The 18,473-nt window shown below is 42.1% G+C and overlaps 1 protein-coding gene across 1 annotated transcript in view; it reads right to left on the reverse strand.

Annotated features, from left to right (window-relative positions):
* Positions 1–18,473, reverse strand: part of ACAP2 (ArfGAP with coiled-coil, ankyrin repeat and PH domains 2) — a 182,906-nt gene that overhangs the window by 71,067 nt on the left and 93,366 nt on the right. The window contains exon 15 of the mRNA XM_073578696.1: positions 810–879. Coding sequence (XP_073434797.1) covers positions 810–879 — 70 coding nt within the window. The remainder of the gene's footprint in view (positions 1–809; positions 880–18,473) is intronic.

Genomic DNA, 18,473 nt, shown 5'->3' on the forward strand with positions numbered 1-18,473 from the left:
AACGCTTGTCTAAAAGCGCTGCGGAAACGCTTAAAAAAACGCTATGTGGGCACACAGCCTAAGGGGTAACGTTTCTCCTTGTCGAGTGTCACCTAGCCAAATCAAATCTCATACTTTGCACTGACGAGAGGCAACACCCCATACACTGTAACTGGAAATTTAGATTTTGATTTGGCATTTATCCCAAGTCATACTGCAAGGCTCGTTAAAGGGTTGATATGGACTTTTAGGATTCCAATAGGTGGCGCTAGAGTTTTAGTCCTTTTCCTCTCTGAAGAGACAATTTGCATATTTTATTTCCCAGAGGAGCATGCATCGCTTATAAGTCTCCTGACTCTGACATGCCAGGCTTAGCACTCGTTACCCCTTAGATTCCTGTCACAATGTATAAAAGGCACAATCAATACTTTAAAGGGACTGAAAATTGAGTCTTGCTTATATTGCTTTAAAGTATTTTTATTTTTTTAGGACATCTGTATTTTGAACAAACTCCTGAAATATTCACGTTTGTAGTTTTCATACAGTGCACTGTGCCTCACAATGGGGTGCTACTTCCTATCGTATAAATCTAGATATATCTTCGTAATCACAGACAGAATGCCAATGAGAGGTTACAAATCTATTATATATGTGGCCACTAGTCCATCATTGACAATAGGTGGTGGTGGTCCCAGCTCATCTCCTTCCTCTCCCCTGTACAGTGACATCTGCCTAGATCATACCGAAAAAAATTATACTAATAAAGTTAAATTGATCTCCAGACTACAGGGTTGTATGGTTCAGCCGCCTGCTATAAAGAGATTAAGTACCTTTAGTAGTTCAGGCTCCCATGTGTCCAAAGTTAAGGATCGCACTTTAGAAAAATGAACACCAAGACTCCTGTTGTGTAAAAAAAAACAATGATTATAAAGACAATACACACGGTCATGCCAAAAAATTAGCATACTATACTATTGTTCCCAGCGTCGGACTGGCCCACCGGAGAACCGGAGGATTCTCCGGTGGGCCCTGGCATCTGGTGGGCCCTGGCACCTGCAGGCATACAGGGCCAGCAGTTGCCTAGGGCCCCCGCTGCTCCAGGGGCCCCCAGCCAGTGGTGTTTCGCACACCATGCAGCTGCTATGGGGGCCCCTGCCAGCGGAGCAGCAGCGGGTGTCAGGAGGCAGGAGCCCCTGTCCCCGCTGCTAAAGAGAATTGAATATTCACTGCGAAGCAGTGAATATCATTTCACAGTCTCCACCCCCAGAGGCCCCGCCCCCAGCCCAGTAAGCCGCCCTGCATCAGGGCCGGCGCCGCCCTCAGTCCCCTCTGCTCCTGACTCACAGCCAGTGCGCGATGACGTCACTACATCGCGCACCCGCTGTGTGTCTGGCAGAGGGGGCAGCTCCTGACACTGAAGCCGGGATCAGCGTGGGAGCGAGGAGGAGAGGTGAGTATTGTGTTTTGTTTTTTTTTTTATATCTCTCTCGCTCTCTCTATCTGTCTCTATCTATCTCTATATATCTCTATATATCTCTCTCTCTATCTCTCTTATATCTATCTTTCTATCTCTATCTATCTATTATCTCTATCTATCTCTATCTATCGCTCTATCTTTATATCTATCTTTCTATCTCTACATCTATCTCTATATCTATCTATCTCTATATCTATCTCTATATCTATCTATCTCTATATCTTTCTATATATATATATCTCTATATCTATCTATTATGTCTATCTATCTATATCTATCTATCTTACTCTATCTATCTCTATATCTATTATCTCTATATTTATTATCTATCTAGCTACCATCTATATCTATCTATCTTTATCTATATATATCTCTATCTAATATCTATATCTATCTCTATACCTATCTATCTATTTATCTATCCGTTATCTATCTCTATATCTTTTCTCTGTATCTATCTATCTCTATATCTATATCTCTCGCTCTATCTCTATATCTATCTCTATATCTATCTTTATATCTATATATCTATCTCTATATCTATATCTATATCTATTTCTCTCTATATCTATCTCTATAGCTGTCTATCTATATATCTCTATCTATCTCTATATCTATCTCTCTGTATATCTATCTATCTTTCTATCTCTATATCTATATATCTATCTATCTTTCTCTATCTATTTATCTCTATATCTTTTCTCTGTATCTATCTCTCTCTATATCTATATCTATCCATCTCTATATATATCTATTATCTCTATATCTATATCTATTTCTCTCTATATCTCTCTCTATATCTATCTATTTATCTCTATCTCTATATCTATCTCTCTGTATATCTATCTATCTTTCTATCTCTATATCTATCTCTATATCTATCTATCTCTATCTATTATATATATCTATCTCTATCTATCTATCGCTCTATCTCTATATCTATCTTTCTATCTCTACATCTATCTCTATATCTATCTTTATATCTATCTTTATATCTATCTATATCTATATCTATCTATTATGTCTATCTATCTAGCTATCTCTATTATCTATATCTACCTATCTCCATATCTTTCTATCTTACTCTATCTCTATATCTATCTGTTATCTCTATATTTATTATCTATCTTTATCTATCTATCTCTATCTATTATCTATATCTATATCTATCTCTCTATCTATTTATCGATCTCTGTATCTATCTCTCTCTATATCTATCTCTCTCTGTCTCTATCTATCTTTATATCTATATCTATCTATCTCTATATCTATCTATTATCTCTATATCTATCTATCTCTATATCTATCTCTATATCTATATCTGTTTCTCTCTATATCTATCTCTCTCTCTCTATAGCTATCTATATATTATCTCTATATCTATCTATCTATATATTATCTCTATATCTATCTCTATATCTGTTATCTCTATATCCATATCTATCTCTATATCTATCTATCTCTATATCTATATTTCTATCTAACACTATATCTCTATATCTATCTCTATATCTCATTATCTATCTCTATCTCCATCTCTCTCTCTCTTTATCTATCTATTGATCTATCCATCTATCTCTATATCTATCTATTATATCTATTATCTATCTATATCTATCCATCTATCTCTATCTATCTATCTTTCTAACTCTATATCTATCTATCTCTATACATATCTCTATATCTAGCTATTATCTCTATATCTATCTTTCTATATCTGTCTCTATATCTATCTCTATATCTATCTATCTATCTCTATATCTATTATCTCTATATCTATCTATCTCTATATATATCTCTATATCTATTTTTATTTATAGCCATCTATCTATATATATTTATCTCTATATCTATCTATATATGTCTATATTATTATTATTATTATTATATCTGTATATCTATCTATTATCTATCTCTATATCCATCTATCTATCTCTATATCTTTCTATCTATAGCTATCTCTATATCTATCTATCTATCCATTATCTATTTTCTATCTATCTCTATATCTATCTACCTATCGATCTATCTATCTATATTTCTTTCTATATCTATCTATATTTCTTTCTATATCTATCTTTATATCTATCTCTATCTATCTCTATCTATCTCTATCTATCTCTATCTATCTCTATCTATCTCTATCTATCTCTATCTATCTCTATGAATCTTTCTATCCATTATCTACTATCTATCTCTATATCTATTTCTACATCTATCTTTCTATCTATATCTATCTAACTCTATATCTATATATCTATATAGCATTATACCCTATGATGGGGCAGCGTTATACCCTATGAGGGGGGCAGTATTATACCCTATGAGGGGGCAGCATTATACCCTATGAGGGGGCAGCATTATACCCTATGAGGAGGCAGCATTATACCCTATGAGGAGGGCAGCATTATACCCTATGAGGAGGCAGCATTATACCCTATGAGGGGGCAGCATTATACCCTATGAGGAGGCAGCATTATACCCTATGAGGAGGCAGCATTATACCCTATGAGGGGGTGCATTATTCCCTATGAGGGGGGCAGTATTATACCCTATGAGGGGGGCAGTATTATACCCTATGAGGGGGCAGCATTATTCCCTATGAGGGGGCAGCATTATTCCCTATGAGGGGGCAGCATTATTCCCTATGAGGGGGTGCATTATACCCTATGACCTATGAGGGGGGCAGTATTATACCCTATGAGGGGGGCAGTATTATACCCTATGAGGGGGTGCATTATACCCTATGAGGGGGTGCATTATACCCTATGAGGGGGGCAGTATTATACCCTATGAGGGGGGCAGTATTATACCCTATGAGGGGGCAGCATTATTCCCTATGAGGGGGTACATTATTCCCTATGAGGGGGTGCATTATACCCTATGACCTATGAGGGGGGCAGTATTATACCCTATGAGGGGGGCAGTATTATACCCTATGAGGGGGTGCATTATACCCTATGAGGGGGTGCATTATACCCTATGAGGGGGTGCATTATACCCTATGAGGGGGGCAGTATTATACCCTATGAGGGGGGCAGTATTATACCCTATGAGGGGGGCAGTATTATACCCTATGAGGGGGGCAGTATTATATTCTATGAGATGGCTGCATTATACTATGTGAGGGGGCTGCTTTATATTCTATGAGGGGGCTACCCCAACTCCTGCTACATAATTAAGACATGTACAACCTTATATTATACCCGGATATTAGCGTGTTTTACCGCATAATTGGTGGTCTGGTATTTAACTCTATGCAGCTACATAGTGGGCCCCAAGAATGATTTTCTCTGGTGGGCCCAAGGTGTTCCAGTCCGACGCTGATTGTTCCTCTAAGGGTCCCGTTTCACTTAGCGACGCACCAGCGATCCCGACAAAGATACAACCTGGTAAGGATCGCTGGTGCGTCACTAAATGGTCGCTAGTAAGCTGCCAAACAGGCAGATCTCTTCAGCGACGCAGCAACGATCCAGCGATCCCTGTAACGACCTCGGCGGTCGTTGGTACCTTGTCACAGATGATTCCAGCCTGTGTCGCTAACGAGGTCGCTCGTCGGGTCAAACACAGCGAAGCGCGCTGAGCAGCGGGACACCGACGATGAAAAAATGGCCCATGACATTCGAGCATAATCAGCGATATCCAGCGGGGGGGACGGTCACCACTGCGTGTCACAATTAGCGAGATCGCTGGTGCGTCACAAAATCGGTGACGCATCAGTGATCTCGCTATGTGAGACGGGGGCTTAACAGTCACATTAGAATTCGGAAACCCTTCACATCACTTCATTCTTGTAAAATTAGTACATTGTTCTCCATCACATAGTACACGCACGCTCTCTGGCATATTCACTCTACACAATGCCCTCAAAAAATAAATCTCAGGGATGAGTAATTTTTTTCTAACTTTGCCTCCCAGTAGTAATAACTTTACAAAAAAATGTTTTAGTGTAGTTGTACAAGACCTTGTTATTTTTTACATCATTATTGGGGTACGTAAGGCCATGATTCATCAAAACTGTCGATTTTTTTTTTTTTGCCGTTCTTAATAGCGGTGGTGGAGTCAGACGCTTCTGATTCATGAGAAGGTGCGCTATGCCAGAAATCTAACTCCAGTCCTTGATCTGAGTAAGATCTCTGGAGTAAGCAATGCCACGCATTGTCATGAATTAGAGAAGTTGTAGCGCTCTATCCCATCCCAGCTCTGGCCATTTTGGTGGAACTTGGGTAAACTTGCGTGGGAACACAAAAAGTAGCTAAAGTTTCGCACAAATTCCTAGCAGCCCCAAAATTTGGCATCTTTTCAAAGCCATTTAAACCAGAATTTTAGCAAAATTTCTTTGATGAATTGGGGCCACATAGTATTAACTCCATTTCGAAATCGGGCGTAATAGTACGCCGATGTTGGACTCCCCGTGTACTTTTCTGGGCACTTGTCAGCTGATATATACAGCTGACATGTGCCAGCAACAGCCACGGGTGGAATCGCGATCCACCTGCGGCTGTTAACTAGTTAAATGCCGCTGTCAATCTCTGACAGAGGCATCTAAGTCGCGCTTCATGGAAGCGTGCCAGAAATCTCACCCATCAGTGACCCCGTCACGTGATCGTGGGTCACCAATGTGTTGGCATGACAAGGTTGTCACAGCCAGATTGGTCTGTGGGATTGCACTTTTCTTACAATTTCACCGCACTTGGATTTTTTTTCTCGTTTTCCTGCACACAATATAGTAACATAGTAACATAGTTATTAAGGTTGAATGGAGACTTTGAGTCCATCTAGTTCAACCCATATCCTATCCTAACTTGCCCTAACATGTTGATCCAGAGGAAGGCAAAAAAAACCCATGTGGCAACAGTAAGCTTCACATTGGGGAAAAAAATTCCTTCCCGACTCCACATACGGCAATCAGACTAGCTCCCTGGATCAACGCAATATTAAGGAGACTAGTGTATATACCCTGTAATATTATACCTTTCAAGAAAGGCATCCAGTCCCTTCTTAAATTTTAGTAGTGAATCACTCATTACAACATCATATGGCAGAGAGTTCCATAGTCTCACTGCTCTTACAGTAAAGAATCCGCGTCTGTGAGTATGCTTAAACCTTCTTTCCTCCAGACGTAGAGGATGCCCCCTTGTCCCCGTCACAGGTCTAAGAGTAAAAAGATCATTAGAAAGGTCTTTGTATTGTCCCCACATATATTTATACAATGTAATAAGATTACCCCTAAGCCTTCGATTCTCCAAACTAAATAACCCCAAGTGTAATAACCTGTCTTGGTATTGCAGACCCCCTAGTTCCCTAATAACCTTGGTCGCTCTTCTCTGCACCCGCTCCAGTTCAGCTATGTCTTTCTTATACACCGGAGACCAGAACTGTACACAGTATTCTAAGTGTGGTCGCACTAGTGACTTATATAGAGGTAAAATTATGTTCTCCTCATGAGCATCTATGCCTCTTTTAATGCATCCCATTATTTTATTTGCCTTTGCAGCAGCTGCTTGACTCTGGCCACTAAATGTGAGTTTGTCGTCCACCCATACACCCAGGTCTTTTTCAGTGACTGTTTTGCCCAGTGTTTTACAATTAAGCACATAATTATACAACTTGTTCGTTCTACCCAAGTGCATGACCTTACATTTATACCCATTAAAGCTCATTTGCCATTTATCAGCCCAAGCTTCTAGTTTACATAAATCCTCCTGTAATATAAAATTGTCCTCCTCTGTATTAATTGCCCTGCAGAGTTTAGTGTCATCTGCAAATATTGAAATTCTACTCTCTATGCCCCCTACAAGGTCATTAATAAATATGTTAAAAAGAAGCGGGCCCAAAACTGACCCCTGTGGTACCCCACTGCTAACCGTGACCCAGTACGAGTGTGCTCCATTAATAACCACCCTTTGTTTCCTATCCCTGAGCCAGCTCTTAACCCACCTACACATATTTTCCCCTATCCCCATTGTTCTCATTTTATGCATCAACCTTTTGTGTGGCACCGTATCAAAAGCTTTTGAAAAGTCCATGTACACCACGTCCACTGCATTCCCTTGGTCCAGTCCGGAACTTACCTCTTCATAAAAGCTTATCAGATTAGTCTGACAGGAACGGTCTCTTGTAAACCCATGTTGATATTGGATCATAAGGTTATTCTTCTCCAGATACTCCAGTATAGTATCTCTTAGAAAACCCTCCAGGATTTTACCCACAGTTGAGGTTAAACTTACTGGCCTATAATTTCCAAGTTCAGTTTTTGTCCCCTTTTTGAATATTGGCACCACATTTGCTATACGCCAGTCCTGTGGTACAGACCCTGTTATTATGGAATCTTTAAAGATTAAAAATAGTGGTATAGGGGGCGTGGCCTGGCGCGGATGTGAGAGGACGTGAGGCTGAAGAGCTCCACTGTCATTCTGAAGAATAATCCTTAATAGGCCGACATAACAGAGACCCGTGCACACTTACTGCTGTGGTGGGTGCCCGAGGGCCGAGTGGAGACACCGGGAGTGAAGAAGAGTGCGGAGATGGGGAGGAGGAGGCAGAAAGACGTCGGGGAGGACGGCAGTGTGGCTGCACAAGATGGCGCCGGGAGAGTGGAGGAGGCACAGAGACTGACTGAGAACTATGGCAGAAGGTCACAAATTATCCAGAAGCTGCAGCGCTTTGCAAGGGAAGATGAGGGGGGCACCGGAGAAGGTACTGTGCTGGAGGGAGAGAGAATGAGCAACGAAGCTGCAGGAGAGGCTGAAAGCAGGGAGGAGGGGGGAGGGGGAGTCACTGTCTCTGAGTGTGCATCTGAAGAGGAGGATAGTGAAGCTGACGAGGAGGGCCCTGAAGGGGAACCAACTTTAAAAGATGTCTTTCTGGTGGTATTGTTCTGTAAAAAAACACTGACTAAGTTGAGCAGCCGGGTTGATAATATTAAGGAAGAAATTATTGGAATTAAAGAGGCACTAAACAAGGCGGATGCTAGGATGGGTGCTGTGGAAGAGAGAGTGAGCACCACTGAGGACACTGTAAATAAAATGCAGAAAACTCAGAACCAGCACACGCAAAAGATTTCAGAAGTGCACTTAAAACAAGATGATCTAGAAAATAGATCTAGGAGAAACAATCTTAGATTTGTGGGATTCCCGGAAAAAGTAGAGGGTAACGACCCCACTGACTTTACTGAGCAATGGATCCTATCTAAAATTGGCAGAGACACACTCTCCAGGGTGTTTGCGGTAGAGACAGCACACAGCATTCCCCTGCGACCCCTCCCTCCGGGTAGTGCCCCCCGTACAATGTTGGCCAGGATACTTAACTGCAGAGATAGAGAGACTATCCTCCGGGAGGCTAGGAAGAAGGAGGACCTCATATTTAATGGACGCCGTATTGAAATATATCCGGACTATTCAGCAGAGGTTCAGAAAATGCGGATGAAATTTGGCGAGGTCAAGAAAGGACTGAGAGTGCTGGGAGTGAAGTACTCTATGTTATATCCCGCCAAACTGAGAGTAGCAGCTTTGGGGTCTGTTCAGTTTTTTCCAACCCCAGAGGAGGCCGTCAAGTGGATGGAAATCAACCACTCCAAACTAAGGGCTGAGAAAGAAGGAAAAGGCTGAAGAAGAAGAATTTTTCGGACATTTTTTCTCTATTTTTGAATCTGTGCCCCGCGACGCCTGGGTACTCAGATCTATTTTTGGGTCGTAGATCCTGGGTTTTTTGTTTTTTTTTATGTTTATTGAATTATCCATGTTAGAAAAAGTTATGTGGCCTATTGGGCATGTTTGTATGTGACGGTGGGAGCGATGTACGCCCAAGTGAAGGAGGTTCAGTGGCTATTCGAGGGCTCACAGTAGCTAGGTGCCAGTTGCACCCTCTCTCGTTGGAGAGAGAGAATCTGTTATACGGGGAAGGAGGGGAGAGGGGGGGCGGGGGGGATATGTTGTGGGAGAGCTTTCATACTGCAATGTGATAAAGGGACTACAAGAGACCGACTACAACTGATGTTCATAGGACATAATGAGTGGTGATACAAGAATTCTAAGTTGGAATGTGAGGGGGGTTTCAGATCCAAGTAAAAGAGCGGCAGTCATGGCAGAAATTAGAAAGCACAATCCAGCTATTACGTGTTTACTAGAAACTCACTTGATTAAAGGAAAAGAAAAAAGGCTAGAGAAAAAATGGATTACCCGGGCCTATCACTCTATGTATTCGGCCTACGCGAGGGGAGTCTCTGTACTGATACATTCTCATGCTCACTACGAGGAAATTGAATCTTACGTAGATAGGGATGGGCAGTTTGTTTCCCTGAGATGCCGAATTTCTGGTGTATGTGTGATCATAGTGGCACTTTATATTCCACCCCCATATTCGAAAAAGAAACTACAAGAGATTTTTGAGTGGACGGGGAGGGGAGGGGAATATCCGGTGTTAATATTAGGGGACGTTAACAATGTCATGAACGAGTATTGGGATCGTGTGGGAATCGGGGGAATTAACCCCAGGAAGGATAGGATGACTACATTCGGGACATATGTTAGTGAGATGGGTATGATAGACTTATGGAGAGTGCGGAATGAGGGGAACAAATGCTTTTCGTGTTATTCGTCCTCGTATCATGCCTTATCGCGCATAGACTTAGCATTAGGTAACAGGGACATGGACGGAATAGTTGGGACGATGGAATATTTACAGAGAGTTATCTCCGACCATAAGGCAATTGAAGTTAGTTTGAGACTGGGAGTGGGAAAAAGGAGGAGAGTAGGGGGGACAATACATCCGGAATGGCTCAAATGTCTTAATATGGAAATTATTAAAAAAGATCTTATTGAATTCTTCCAATTAAATGAAGGTTCTGCTGACTCGCTTATAGTGTGGGATACCATGAAAGCATATTTAAGGGGACTATTCATACGAGATATTTCGAGACGTAAGACACAAACGAGACAGGTAAACCAAGAGACTACAGACAGGTTGAGCAGGGCAGAGGAGGAAATGATACGTAGGCCCAGTATCGCCACTAAAAAGGCATTAAAAGAAGCACAAGAAGAAGTAAATAAGTTATATTTACAAGGGATAGACCTGAAAAGGGCATTCCAGAGAGCACTGTTCTATGACGAAGGGGAAAAGGTGGGACACTTACTGTCAGTGATATCTGCGGCGCAGAAAGGGTCCACACAGATATATAAAATTGTCAAGGATGGGGTAACTCATAAAGCCACCTCTGGGATATTGGAATGTTTCCGGGAATACTATGTAAAATTATATACCTCAGAATTGGGGGTTAGAGAACAAGAAATGGATAGATACTTACAAGAGATAGAGATACCTAAGTTAGATGATACTGATAAACAGAATCTGGAAGAATTATTTACTGTAGAGGAAGTGGAGAAGGCTATTCTGTCATTGGCAAATAATAGGTCACCTGGCTCTGACGGTATCCCGGGAGAAGCATATAAGGAACTAATAGAGGTCGTAGCACCTAAACTTAAGGAGGTATTTGAAGATGCAGCGGAGCGAGGGGCTTTGCCGAGGTCTATGAGGGAGGCCGTAATTGTGGTTATTCCTAAGGAGGGGAAAGATGCCTCATCCGATGAATCCTATAGACCCATCTCGTTATTGACGTCAGACGTTAAAATATTAGCTAAAATGTTGGCGATAAGAATGTCTGGGGTTGTTCAAAAATTGATACATCCAGACCAATCGTGTTTTTTACAAAATAGATCTACCGCCATTAACCTACGTAGACTCTTTCTTAATATACAACTCCCGGCAGATAATGAAGGGGAAAGGGTGGTGGCCTCGCTGGATGCACGAAAGGCATTTGATAGGGTAGAGTGGAATTATCTATGGGCAGTATTGAAGTTAATGGGATTCGGACATAGATTTATTTCCTGGATTAAATTATTATACGTGGATCCAAAGGGGTACATTAGGATTAACGGAGAGACCTCGGAGTCGTTTGAGTTGTTCAGAGGAACTCGTCAGGGATGCCCCTTATCGCCGTTGCTATTTGCGGTGGCAATGGAGCCATTAGCGATTAAAATTCGTAACTCCACAGAAATACAGGGCTTCAGATATGGGAATCTGGAGGAAAAGATTGCCCTATATGCAGATGACATACTCCTTTTTCTGCAAGATGGGGGAGATTCGTTGACTAAGGTTATGGCCCTTATAGAAAGATTTGGATCCTTTTCCGGATTGAGAATTAATTGGGACAAATCATGTATCATGGGGATTGACCGGGAATTGGGATGTCCACATATAGGTGGGGTGGATGGACAGCTGAAAGTAGTTAATGAATTTAAATACCTCGGAATATGGGTATCAATGCCTATATCTAGATTTCTCGAATTAAACCTGGATCCTTTATTAGTTAAACTTAAAGCCAAGATGACAGCATGGTGTAAACTAGTATTGTCAATAGTAGGGAGGACGAACCTACTTAAAATGATAATGATGCCTCAGTTGGTGTATATTCTCCATAATACCCCGGTGTGGATCCCAAAGAGAAGATTTTATAAAATTAATACTATTTTTAGGGAACTAATTTGGGGGAAAAAACAAGCAAAACTTAAACTGGAAGTGCTCCAAAGGGGGAAGGAGGAAGGAGGGCTGGCGGCACCAAACCCATGGATATACACTCACTGGCCACTTTATTAGGTACACCATGCTAGTAACGGGTTGGACCCCCTTTTGCCTTCAGAACTGCCTCAATTCTTCGTGGCAGAGATTCAACAAGGTGCTGGAAGCATTCCTCAGAGATTTTGGACCATATTGACATGATGGCATCACACAGTTGGCGCAGATTTGTCGGCTGCACATCCCTGATGCGAATCTCCCGTTCCACCACATCCCAAAGATGCTCTATTGGATTGAGATCTGGTGACTGAGGAGGCCATTTGAGTACAGTGAACTCATTGTCATGTTCAAGAAACCAATCTGAGATGATTCGAGCTTTATGACATGGCGCATTATCCTGCTGAAAGTAGCCATCAGATGTTGGGTACATTGTGGTCATAAAGGGATGGACATGGTCAGCAACAATACCAAGGTAGGCTGTGGCGTTGCAACGATGCTCAATTGGTACCAAGGGGCCCAAAGAGTGCCAAGAAAAAATTCCCCACACCATGACACCACCACCACCAGCCTGAACCGTTGATACAAGGCAGGATGGATCCATGCTTTCATGTTGTTTACGCCAAATTCTGACCCTACCATCCGAATGTCGCAGCAGAAATCGAGACTCATCAGACCAGGCAACGTTTTTCCAATCTTCTACTGTCCAATTTCGATGAGCTTGTGCAAATTGTAGCCTCAGTTTCCTGTTCTTAGCTGAGAGGAGTGGTACCCAGTGTGGTCTTCTGCTGCTGTAGCCCATCTGCCTCAAAGTTCGACGCACTGTGCGTTCAGAGATGCTCTTCTGCCTACCTTGGTTGTAACGGGTGGCAATTTGAGTCACTGTTGCCTTTCTATCAGCTCGAACCAGTCTGCCCATTCTCCTCTGACCTCTGGCATCAACAAGGCATTTCCGGCCACAGAACTGCCGCTCACTGGATTTTTTTTCTTTTTCGGACCATTCTCTGTAAACCCTAGAGATGGTTGTGTGTGAAAATCCCAGTAGATCAGCAGTTTCTGAAATACTCAGACCAGCCCTTCTGGCACCAACAATCATGCCACGTTCAAAGGCACTCAAATCACCTTTCTTCCCCATACTGATGCTCGGTTTGAACTGCAGGAGATTGTCTTGACCATGTCTACATGCCTAAATGCACTGAGTTGCCGCCATGTGATTGGCTGATTAGAAATTAAGTCTTAACACACAGTTGGACAGGTGTACCTAATAAAGTGGCCAGTGAGTGTACTTTATAGCAACGCAAGGGCAGCACTTCAGAGGTTGGCAAGAGGAGGGAAATTTAAATGTTATGGGAAAAATTTTGGCCCAACTGACCAATAAAAAAATATTAATACAGAGTCTGGAGGCGGGATGCTTTGTGAGTCATGGAAAAGGACTACCTACTTTTAGGTTAATGCATAAAATATGGCAAAATATTAAGAGTCTCAGAGGAATTGGGGAATTGACGACATACACGCCTATTTGGGATAATGCAAGCCTATCAGAACTGTGTAAATTGAAGGATTTTGGTGATTGGGAGAGGAAAGGATTGCAATATATGTGGCAGTTACTGGAGGGGACGGAAATCAAGCCATTTTCTGTATTAAAAGAGGAGTTTGGGCTCTCGAGCAGCGGGGAGTTTCGATACCTCGGTCTCAGGCATGCATTCCAGGCACAGAAACATATGACACATATGACGGTACAAAAAGATGTTGTGTTGGATTATGTGTGCGCGTCTGGGGGTACGAGGGGAGTTATTTCCACCATTTACCGGGACCTATTGTACTCCCACATGATTAGGTTTCCCCTAAAGGCAAAAGCTAAATGGGAGAGGGAAGTGGGACAGATAGAAGATGAAATATGGGACACTATATTAGAATATATACCCAAACTTTCATTGAGTGAACCGGGTAGGATATCGCAGCTGTACATCATACATAGAACGTATAAAACCCCGGAACTTATGGAAAAAATGGGCCTGAGGGACAATGCGGAATGTCCAAGATGTAGAGTTGAGCCCGCGGGAATGTTACACATGCTCTGGTCCTGCCCAAGACTCTCTTCATATTGTGGGGAGGTTATTGAACAAATTGAGAAGATATACCAATGTGGAGTGGGAAGGGACCCCATAACGTGTGTGTTGGGGTATGTGGAGGAAGTGTCTGTGGGAAATGCATATAAGCCAATTATAGCAAAACTTTTATATGTTGCCCCTAAACTGATCGCACAAAAATGGATCGATGCCGAGCCCCCGACGGTTGGGGAATTTATTGTACGAGTGAACAATGTAGTTCGGTTAGAAGAAAGAGTTTATAGACGACGACACAAAGAGGTGCATTTTGAAAAACTTTGGTCTAAGTGGTTGCAGTAGAGTCAACCTTATTGAGAATGTCTTATGGCAATTAGGCTGGGGGGGCGAGGGAGGAGGGGGGGCTTTCTTATGAGGGGGGTAACTCGAATGTCGTATATTTTTTTTTTGTATATGTTCTGGATTTTGCATAGGCTTTTGCCTGCATGTAATGTAAACGGCATTTGAATATAATAAAAAAATCTTTGGTTCAAAAAAAAAAAAAAAATAGTGGTCTATCTATGACTGCTTAATTCCTGCAGTACTCGTGGGTGTATCCCATCCGGGCCCGGGGATTTGTCAATTTTAGTGATTTGTAGACGCCGCCGTACTTCCTGCTGGGTTAAGCAGGTGACATTTAATGGAGAATTTTTATCCCTGATCATGTTTATCAGTCATGGGATTTTCTTGTGTAAATACTGTTGAAAAAAAGTCATTTAGCATATTGGCTTTTTCCTCATCCTCATCCATCATTTCACCCAGACTATTTTTAAGGGGACCAACACTATCATTTTTTAGCTTCTTACTATTTATGTAGTTAAAGAATATTTTGGGATTATTTTTACTTTCTCTGGCAATGAGTCTCTCTGTCTCAATCTTTGCTGCCTTAATTTGCTTTTTACAGAATTTATTTAATCTTCTGTATTTATTTAATGCCTCATCACTACCTACTTGCTTTAATTCTCTAAATGCTTTATTTTTATCTCTTATTGCGCCCCTTACAGCTCTATTTAGCCATAGTGGTTTCATCCTATTTCTCGCATGTTTATTCCCATACGGTATATATTGTGCACAGGTCCTATTCAGGATGCTAATAAACGTCTCCCATTTTCTTTGTGTATTTTTATGTCTCAGGATATCGTCCCAGTTAATTACACCAAGATCATCTCTCATCCGTTGGAAATTTGCCTTCCTGAAGTTTAGTGTCCTTGTAACCCCTCTACTACACATCTGATTAAAGGATACATGAAAACTTATTAATTTGTGAGCACTATTAAGCAAGTGACCCCGAACTCTTACATTTGATATGCGGTCTGGCCTGTTGGTTAATATTAGGTCTAGCAGTGCCCCCCCTCTTGTTGGGTCCTGAACCAGTTGTGAAAGGTAATTGTCTCTCATCGTTGTCAGAAACCTGTCACCTTTGCTGGAACTGCAGGTTTCGGTTCCCCAATGTATTTCAGGGTAGTTGAAGTCCCCCATAATAATGACTTCTCCTTTAGTCGCTGCTTCATCTATTTGCTTTATGAGGATATTCTCTGTAGCTTCCATTATTTTTGGAGATTTATAACAAACCCCTATCAGTAATTTATTATTTTTCCCCCCTCCCCTTATCTCTACCCACAGGGACTCTACATTTTCATTAGATTCATATATATTATCACGAAGGATGGGTTTTAAGGATGATTTTACATATAAACACACGCCTCCCCCTCGCTTATTTGTACGGTCATTTCTGAACAGACTATAGCCCTGTAAATTAACCGCCCAGTCATGGCTCTCGTCCAGCCATGTCTCAGATATCCCCACCATGTCATAATTATGTTCCAACAACATTAACGCCAATTCCTCCATTTTGTTGGCGAGACTTCTGGCATTAGTATACATGCACTTTATGTATCTCGCTGTACCTCTATTCTTTCTTAAATTAACTGTTCTATCCCCACCCCCCATGCCACCTCCACCCCCAATGTCATTATCTGTGCCCAGGTCTCTATCTGCACTGTCTTCCCCTCCTATAAAAGGAATACCCTCCCCCCCCGTCCCTAGTTTAAACACTCCTCCAACCTTCTAGCCATTTTCTCCCCCAGCACAGCTGCACCCTCCCCATTGAGGTGCAGCCCGTCCCTAGCGTAGAACCTGTAGCCAACTGAGAAGTCGGCCCAGTTCTGCAGGAACCCAAACCCCTCCTTCCTACACCAATTCCTGAGCCACTTATTAACCTCCCTAATCTCCCGTTGCCTCTCTGGCGTGGCACGTGGTACAGGAAGTATTTCCGAAAATACCACCTTGGAGGTCCTTGCTTTAAGCTTACAGCCTAATTCCCTGAAATCATCTTTAAGGACCTTCCACCTACCTCTAACTTTGTCATTTGTGCCAATATGCACCATGACCGCTGGATCCTCTCCAGCCCCTCCCAGTAATCTGTCAACCCGATCAGCGATGTGTCGGACTCGAGCGCCAGGTAAGCAGCACACCATTCGACGATCCCTGTCTTTGTGACAGATTGCCCTATCTGTTCCCCTAATAATTGAGTCTCCCACTACCAGAACCTGTCTGGCCTGCCCTGCTCTCCTATTTCCCCCCTTACTGGAGCAGACACTCCTCCGGCTTTCAGAGGACATGCCTTGCTGCAGCAGTGCTACCACTGCACTGACACTCCCCTCATCTGCCAACTTAGCAAACTTATTGGGGTGTGCCAGATCAGGACTAGCCTCCCTGGTGCTCTTCCCTCTACCCTGCCTTCTAACTGTCACCCAGCTAGCTGCTTCATTGTCCTGCAGCTCCAACCTAGCATCCCCCCCTCATCTATCCCATTGAGCGTCTGCTCAGTGAGCAGAAGACTCCTTTCCATATTGTCTATGGATCTCAGTGTTGCCAGCTGCACATTTAGATCCAGTATCTGGGCTTCCAAATGCACAACGTGCTCACATCTCGCACAGCAGTATGCACCCTCGACCGGCTGGTCAAGGATTTCATACATGCGGCAAGACGTGCACTGGATGGCATTGGCAATAGTGGAGCACATCCTAATGGGGATTGCACCAGACAATAAGATAAGCAAAAATAAATTAAAAAAAAAAAAAATATATATATTAATATAACAGCAATTCAGTAAGACCTCCCTTGGAAACTCCCTGAATCTAAAGTCACTGAATTTCAAGTCACACACTTACCACAGTTCGCACTTACGCTCAGGTCACACTCAGCTCGTTCACTCTCGCTCAGGAAGAAGATTTAAAAGAGGTTTTTTTTTTTTTTTTCTCCCCTTTTACCAGCACACCACCTTGCTGCTCAATGCACTTCCAAAAGGAGTTGAGCCCCAACCAGCTGCCCCTTATAAACCCTTAATTACTGTATGAACTCCCACCCTTAATTAACCCCTTGTGAATATAGTTACACCTCAAGATTTAAATGCAATATAGTTTACCCTTAAAAACACAGATAGTAAAATAAGAGATTAACCCTGAAGAGAGAAAATATAGGTTAAACAAGCCCCCAAAGCCCCGCAAAAATTGAACAGGTAGAAAGCACTCAGCAACTTACAATTCAGCAACTCACACAGGTATTTGTTATAGGTTTTCCAAATACCTCTTCACTGAATTTCAAGTCACACACTTACCACAGTTCGCACTTACGCTCAGGTCACACTCAGCTCGTTCACACTCGCTCAGGAAGAAGATTTAAAAGAGTTTTTGTTTTTTTTTCCCCTTTTACCAGCACACCACCTTGCTGCTCAATGCACTTCCAAAAGGGAAACAAATGGTGTCATTCCAAAGTAAATCTCGTCCCGCAAAAAACAAGCCCTCACACGGCCACATTGACCAAAAAATAAAAAGTTATGGCTCTGGAAAGAAGGGGAGCAAAAAACTAAATAAAAATACCTCTGGTCGTTAAGGGGTAAAATATGTTTTGTGACATGGTGGATGAAAAAAACCCAGCAATTTCATCACTGTTTTTCAGGTTTTTATTTAATGCCATTAATTGTGCTTCATAAGCTATGTCCATTTTATTGTGTGATTCACAGCAGGACTGCAGCAATACTAAATTTATAGTTTGTGTTATCTTACGAATTTCGTACATTTTTTCACAAAATAAAATTGTGTGTCTGCAATCAGAGCCCCATAACCAGGGCTGTGGAGTCTGTAAGCCATCCTTCGACTCAGACTCCCTTATACATGCCTCACTACTGAGCATGTACATAAAGTGCAGCACAGATTCATCTCCACTAAAAGCCGAGATCCTTAGATCAGGAACAGAACAGACATTTATAGGACATTTCATAACATACCCAAATTCGTAGGAAAACATTTACAGCACATCCTGCACTGAACTACTGTACCAAT

This window comes from Dendrobates tinctorius, unplaced genomic scaffold (assembly GCF_039654945.1).
Source record: "Dendrobates tinctorius isolate UK_male_01 unplaced genomic scaffold, ASM3965494v1 ptg000060l, whole genome shotgun sequence".
Classification (NCBI taxonomy): Eukaryota; Metazoa; Chordata; class Amphibia; order Anura; family Dendrobatidae; genus Dendrobates; species Dendrobates tinctorius.